The following is a 7,798-nucleotide window of genomic DNA, read 5'->3' on the forward strand; positions in this document are numbered from 1 at the left end:
ATTTAGTCAGAATATTTGCAACTTTTTATTACAAAGTGATTTAACAGTTAAAATTTGTATGTAGAAAGATGTTCATTGTATCCAAATATAATTAAGCAAATTTACAGTGGAAAGTCTTTTGAAAAATCTACAAATTCATAGAATAAAGTTCAATTTAACACTTAGTGGCCTTTCTTTTCTTATCTTTTATTACTTTTAATATTCTTGTCCACATTATTCTTTTTTTCCACTAGCTAAATAAAGTCATGAACAAAGAACTATAAATAGACAGTTGCTTCAAAGCAGATAAATTCATCAAATACATTATCAGTTCTTGTAATTTCAACCATGGGATTCTTCAAAATCCTTCTTGTTTTCATCTTTTGTTCTTTCCCATGGCCTACTATTCAGAGTGGTCTCGAGACTTACATAGTCCATGTTGAATCTCCTGAAAGCCTGATTTCTACTCAATCATCCTTAACGGATCTAGACAGCTATTACCTTTCTTTTTTGCCTAAAACTACTACCGCAATTAGCTCGAGGGGAAATGAAGAGGCTGCTACCATGATCTATTCCTATCACAATGTGATGAAAGGATTTGCAGCAAGATTAACTGCAGAACAAGTGAAGGAAATGGAGAAAAAACACGGCTTTGTCTCTGCTCAGAAACAGAGGATTTTGTCCTTGGATACTACTCATACTCCAAGTTTTCTTGGTTTGCAGCAGAACATGGGTATATGGAAGGATTCCAACTATGGGAAAGGCGTGATCATCGGAGTTATAGACACTGGAATTCTTCCTGACCATCCTTCTTTTAGTGACGTTGGGATGCCTCCCCCGCCTGCTAAGTGGAAAGGAGTTTGTGAGTCCAATTTCATCAACAAGTGTAACAACAAGCTCATTGGAGCAAGGTCTTACAAACGTGGCAATGGTTCCCCGATAGATGGTAATGGACATGGTACACACACAGCAAGCACAGCTGCGGGAGCTTTTGTGAAAGGTGCTAATGTATATGGCAATGCTAATGGCACTGCAGTTGGTGTTGCTCCTCTTGCCCACATAGCCGTATATAAGGTATGTAGTTCTGATGGCGGTTGTTCTGACAGTGATATTTTAGCTGCCATGGATTCAGCCATAGATGATGGGGTAGATGTTCTTTCAATCTCCCTTGGTGGATCTCCCAACTCTTTCTATGATGACCCTATTGCTCTTGGGGCGTACAGTGCAACGGCAAGAGGTATTCTTGTAAGTTGTTCTGCAGGTAATAGAGGTCCTTTGCTTGCCTCAGTTGGAAATGCAGCCCCGTGGATTCTTACTGTAGGCGCCAGCACTATTGATAGAAAGATGAAAGCTACTGTTAAGCTAGGAAATAGAGAGGAATTTGAAGGAGAATCTGCTTATCATCCAAAGATTTCCAACTCAACATTCTTCACTCTATTTGATGCTGCAAAACATGCAAAAGATCAATCGGAAACCCCTTATTGCAAACCAGGGTCACTCAATGACCCTGTTATAAGAGGAAAGATAGTATTATGTCTAGCAGGCGGTGGCGTCTCCAGTGTTGCTAAAGGACAAGTTGTGAAGGATGCTGGAGGTGTTGGCATGATTGTCATCAAAACATCACAATATGGTGTCACAAAATCAGCTGATGCTCATGTTCTTCCCGCATTGGATGTTTCAGATGCAGATGGATTAAGAATTCGTGCTTATACAAACTCAACAATTAATTCTGTTGCTACAATCACATTCCAAGGAACAATAATTGGAGATAAAAATGCTCCAATTGTTGCTGCATTTTCTTCTCGCGGACCAAGTAGAGCTAGTCCTGGAATCTTGAAACCTGACATAATCGGTCCTGGTGTTAATATCCTTGCTGCTTGGCCTACCTCCGTGGATGACAACAAGAACACCAAATCCACATTCAATATTATATCAGGCACCTCAATGTCTTGCCCTCACCTTAGTGGCGTAGCAGCTCTGCTGAAGAGCTCACATCCTGATTGGTCTCCTGCTGTTATTAAGTCTGCAATCATGACAACCGCTGACACGTTAAACCTTGCCAATAGTCCAATACTAGACGAAAGGCTCCTTCGTGCTGACATTTTTGCAATGGGTGCAGGACATGTTAATCCATCGAGGGCAAATGATCCAGGACTAGTTTATGATACCCCATTTGAGGACTATGTACCTTATTTTTGTGGTTTAAACTATACCAATCGAGAGGTAGGTAAAATGTTACAACGTCAGGTGAATTGTTTGAAGGTGAAAAGTATCCCTGAAGCACAATTAAACTATCCTTCATTTTCCATATTCAGACTTGGATCAACTCCTCAAACATATACCAGAACTGTGACCAACGTTGGTGACGCAACATCATCTTACGAAGTGGAGGTAGCTTCACCAAAAGGCGTTGTCGTGGAAGTTAAACCCACAGAGCTAAATTTCTCCGAGTTGAACCAGAAGTTAACATACCAAGTGACATTTTCCAAGACAACCAACAACTCAAACTTTGTGATTGTTGGGGGTTTCTTGAAGTGGACTTCTAATAGGCACTCAGTGAGAAGTCCAATTGCAATTGTGTTAGACAAGTGAAAATTAGGCTATATAAGTGCATAAAGTACTCACACATTTGATTATAGTGAAAATGCTGTTTGTTTACAGAATAAACTTTATGTTACTTTTTCATTATTAAATGTATTGTTTCAATAAACTTTATGTGATTGAAGAATGCAAAAGCATATCCTCTTTGATGTTAGTGACTATGCCCTGATCAACTTTTCTTCTTGATTTCATTTTTTTTTCAACAAATAAAGTGACTTCTCGATATAATAAATATTAGTTGAGTAACCCCGTAAGAATCTCAATTCATACTTAAATTTGGGAAATTTGTTGTCACCTACATAATAATGCACGCATCCTTTGATCCAGAATCTTGACAGTGACTTCAAAAATAAAGTCTTAGTCTTTGGTGACTTCAAAAAGTAATTGTGAAACTTATTAATAAGACAAGAAAAATAATAGACATTTCCTATGAATTTCCTGGAAAATACGTTACGTTGTAATTAATTCGAATGAACTTCTTTTATTTTTTAACATATAGTGGCCAATTGAGAAATCTATAACCAACTATACATGTCAAGAGACCAAGTCCAAATTCTACAATTGAAGGGGACCAATGTATATCATCCATGGTACTTGTTTGTCTTGCAAAGAAATTAAATTAACCAACTTTAGTTTTGTTATAATTTTCACAAAAAACAAGAATTATGGAAAGCATTGTTGCTATTTGTGTGTGGCCAATTATGTATTGATGGCATTATTATAATAAGAAATTAATTTTGCCCTACCTAAACCCTTACAACTAGTTAATGGAGTAAGAATTGTTCAAATCCACATAAAGAGATATTCTCATTCTTAATTAACCCCTTGCTGCCCGCCAAATGAAATTGAATGAATTTGACTCTTATATCATGATAAGAAGATGAACTTATCTTAGTCATAAGGGAAAATGCATAAGTACCGCCCCTCCCCAACCCATGCCCAAAATCTTACAGACACACTTATACTATACTAAAGTCCTATTACCCCCCCCAAACTTATTTTATAAATATTTTTCTACCTCTTTTTAGCCTACGTGGCACTATCAACCAGATAGCTTGAAAAGATTGTCAACACGCACTGGGCCCAGAAGATAGTGCCACGTAGACTGAAAAGGGGTAGAAAATTATTTCTAAAATAAGTTCGGGGAGGGGGGGGGGGTTAATAGGACCTTAGTATAGTATAAGTGTGTCTGTGAGATTTCGGGCATAGGTTGGGGGGTACTTATACATTTTCCCTAGTCCTAACTTGGCCTCAAAATAGTTCATGGGGAGACACTGCCCAAGATCATAAAAGAGGGGCTTCTTATGTAACTGTACATCCGACAAAAAAAAATTCCAACTAAAATGGTCGTATGTATATGCAATGTATCAATATTGTATAAATAATGTATAATTATGTATATATGATGTATAACTATGTATCATATATGTATATACATCCATATACTCTGTTTGTGTAATAGTTATGCTTTGTATCTGTTCCTCTTCCTCAACAATGTGTTTTCTTGAATCACAACCAACTCAAATCTTCTCTAAACATTGACTCAACACTTTACGAACGCAAATAATTTTATGCGTATCGTGCCGCAAAAGAAAGGAAAAACAAACAAAAAAAATCTTTACACAAAATTGATTGGATTCATTGTTTACTTTCCTTTTTTGATATACATAGATTATATATTGATTATACACTTATTATTCATGAATTAAGTACATATATTATATATCCATCCACTAATTTTAATTTAACTCCTTGGATGGATGTTTATTAAGTCAATTTAACAATATTTTTTTCAAGCAGCCCCTGTTGGTCCTTTGTGCCCCCACAAGGAATCAAGTGGACTGAAAATCTTAGTGCTAATTTGACGAGTAGTTATTATGATAATAATAGTATAAAAGTTCAAATGATACATAGAGTCAGAGTTAAGTGTAATTTCTTCTAGATACACGGTACTTAAATGGATTGACATGTATCTGACTATCTCACTCGTCTCTCTCCTATTTTACTCGCCACTCTCCTCTCTCGCTCGCCTCTCTCCCTGTATCTATCTAGTATACATGTATTTAGTGTGATTCTCATAATGTATATGGGGATGATTCACATATACCACAATTGAAGGAGATCAATGTACATCATCTATAATTCACGTTTTGTTATTAATTTTTTCAATCTCGATCAACTCAAATTTCCTCTAAATACCCCAAATTTTAGATATGAGCTCCTCTCGATATTTCAAGTCTATTGATATATTATTCGTTCAAAACGATTCATATCTACAACATGTCAAATTTTAAAATTTGAGTTTCGAAGCTCTTTATATGTTAAAGTGCTTGGATGAATGACTATTTTAATTAATTATTGGTAAAGGATCTTGAATAGCGGGATGTTTTTGAGAACATGCATTGCAACTTCATTTAGACAGAATATTTGCAACTTTTTATTACAAAGTGATTTAGCAGTTAAACATTTGTATTGTATGTAGAAAGATGTTCATTGTATCCAAGGAGTATAATTAAGCAAATTTACAGTGGAAAGTCTTTTCGAAAATATACAAATTCATAGAATAAAGTTCAATTTAACTAGTCTCATTCACACTTAGTGGCCTTTCTTTTCTTATCTCTTATTACTTTTAATTTTCTTGTCCACATTATTCTTTTTTCCACTAGCTAAAATAAAGTCATGAACAAAGAAGCACTATAAATAGACAGTTGCTTCAAAGCAGAGAAATTCATCAAATACATTTTCACTTCTTGTATTTGCAGCCATGGGATTCTTGAAAATCCTTCTTGTTTTCATCTTTTGTTCTTTTCCATGGCCTACTATTCAAAGTGATCTTGAGACTTATATAGTCCATGTTGAATCCCCTGAAAGCCTAATTACTACTCAATCATCGTTAACGGATTTAGACAGCTATTACCTTTCCTTTTTGCCTAAAACTACTACCGCAATTAGCTCAAGTGGAAAGGAAGAGGCAGCCAGCATGATCTACTCCTATCACAATGTGATGAAAGGCTTTGCAGCAAGATTAACTGCAGAACAAGTGAAGGAAATGGAGAAAAAACAACGGCTTTGTCTCTGCTCAGAAACAGAGGATTTTGTCCTTGGATACTACTCATACTCCAAGTTTTCTTGGTTTGCAGCAGAACATGGGGGTTTGGAAGGATTCCAACTATGGGAAAGGCGTGATCATCGGAGTTATAGACACTGGAATTCTTCCTGACCATCCTTCGTTTAGTGACGTTGGGATGCCTCCTCCGCCTGCTAAGTGGAAAGGAGTTTGTGAGTCCAACTTCATCAACAAGTGTAACAACAAGCTCATTGGAGCAAGGTCCTACCAACTTGGCAATGGTTCCCCGATAGATGGTAATGGACATGGTACACACACAGCAAGCACAGCTGCGGGAGCCTTTGTGAAAGGTGCTAATGTATTTGGGAATGCTAATGGGACTGCTGTTGGTGTTGCCCCTCTTGCCCATATTGCCGTATATAAGGTATGTAGTTCTGATGGCGGTTGTTCTGACAGTGATATTTTAGCTGCCATGGATTCAGCCATAGATGATGGGGTAGATGTTCTTTCAATCTCCCTTGGTGGATCTCCCAACTCTTTCTATGATGACCCTATTGCTCTTGGGGCGTACAGTGCAACGGCAAGAGGTATTCTTGTAAGTTGTTCTGCAGGTAATAGAGGTCCTTTGCTTGCCTCAGTTGGAAATGCAGCCCCGTGGATTCTTACTGTAGGTGCCAGCACGCTTGATAGAAAGATAAAAGCTACTGTTAAGCTTGGAAATGGAGAGGAATTTGAAGGAGAATCTGCTTATCGTCCACAGATTTCCAACTCAACATTCTTCACTCTATTTGATGCTGCAAAACATGCAAAAGATCAATCGGAAACCCCTTATTGCAAACCAGGGTCACTCAATGACCCTGTTATAAGAGGAAAGATAGTATTATGTCTAGCAGGCGGTGGCGTCGGCGGTGGCGTAGCCAATGTTGATAAAGGACAAGTTGTGAAGGATGCTGGAGGTGTTGGCATGATTGTCATCAAAACATCACAATATGGTGTCACAAAATCAGCTGATGCTCATGTTCTTCCCGCATTGGATGTTTCAGATGCAGATGGATTAAGAATTCGTGCTTATACAAACTCAACAATTAACTCTGTTGCTACAATCACATTCCAAGGAACAATAATTGGAGATAAAAATGCTCCAATTGTTGCTGCATTTTCTTCTCGCGGACCAAGTAGAGCTAGTCCTGGAATCTTGAAACCTGACATAATCGGTCCTGGTGTTAATATCCTTGCTTCTTGGACTACCTCCGTGGATGACAACAAGAACACCAAATCCACATTCAATATTATATCAGGCACCTCAATGTCTTGCCCTCACCTTAGTGGTGTAGCAGCTCTGCTGAAGAGCTCACATCCTGATTGGTCTCCAGCTGTTATTAAGTCTGCAATCATGACGACCGCTGACACGTTAAACCTTGCCAATAGTCCAATACTAGACGAAAGGCTCATTCCTGCTTACATCTTTGCAGTTGGTGCAGGACATGTTAATCCATCGAGGGCAAATGATCCAGGACTAGTTTATGATACCCCATTTGAGGACTATGTACCTTATTTTTGTGGTTTAAACTATACCAATCGAGAGGTAGGTAAAATGTTACAACGTCAGGTGAATTGTTTGAAGGTGAAAAGTATCCCTGAAGCACAATTAAACTATCCTTCATTTTCCATATTCAGACTTGGATCAACTCCTCAAACATATACCAGAACTGTGACCAACGTTGGTGACGCAACATCATCTTACGAAGTGGAGGTAGCTTCACCAAAAGGCGTTGTCGTGGAAGTTAAACCCACAGAGCTAAATTTCTCCGAGTTGAACCAGAAGTTATCATACCAAGTGACATTTTCCAAGACAACCAACAACTCAAACTTTGTGATTGTTGGGGGTTTCTTGAAGTGGACTTCTAATAGGCACTCAGTGAGAAGTCCAATTGCAATTGTGTTAGACAAGTGAAAATTAGGCTATATAAGTGCATAAAGTACTCAGACATTTGATTATAGTGAAAATTCTGTTTGTTTACAGAATAAACTTTATGTTACTTTTTCATATTATTAAATGTACTGTTTCAATAAACTTTATGTGATTGAAGTATGCAAAAGCATATCCTCTTTGATATTAGTGACCATGCCCTGCTCAACTTTTCTTCTTGA

At 37.6% G+C, this 7,798-nt stretch overlaps 1 protein-coding gene and 1 pseudogene across 1 annotated transcript; both read left to right on the forward strand.

Annotated features, from left to right (window-relative positions):
• Window positions 1-266: 266 nt before the first annotated feature.
• LOC102595368 (subtilisin-like protease SBT1.2) lies at window positions 267-2,729 on the forward strand. Its single transcript, XM_006358778.2, has one exon. It carries the CDS (start codon window positions 328-330, stop codon window positions 2,569-2,571), a length of 2,244 nt encoding a protein of 747 aa, XP_006358840.1. The 5' UTR covers window positions 267-327; the 3' UTR covers window positions 2,572-2,729.
• A 2,535-nt stretch (window positions 2,730-5,264) lies between these two features.
• On the forward strand, window positions 5,265-7,798 carry LOC102596038 (subtilisin-like protease SBT1.7; annotated as a pseudogene).

Source organism: Solanum tuberosum, unplaced genomic scaffold (assembly GCF_000226075.1).
Source record: "Solanum tuberosum cultivar DM 1-3 516 R44 unplaced genomic scaffold, SolTub_3.0 scf00281, whole genome shotgun sequence".
Classification (NCBI taxonomy): domain Eukaryota; kingdom Viridiplantae; phylum Streptophyta; class Magnoliopsida; order Solanales; family Solanaceae; genus Solanum; species Solanum tuberosum.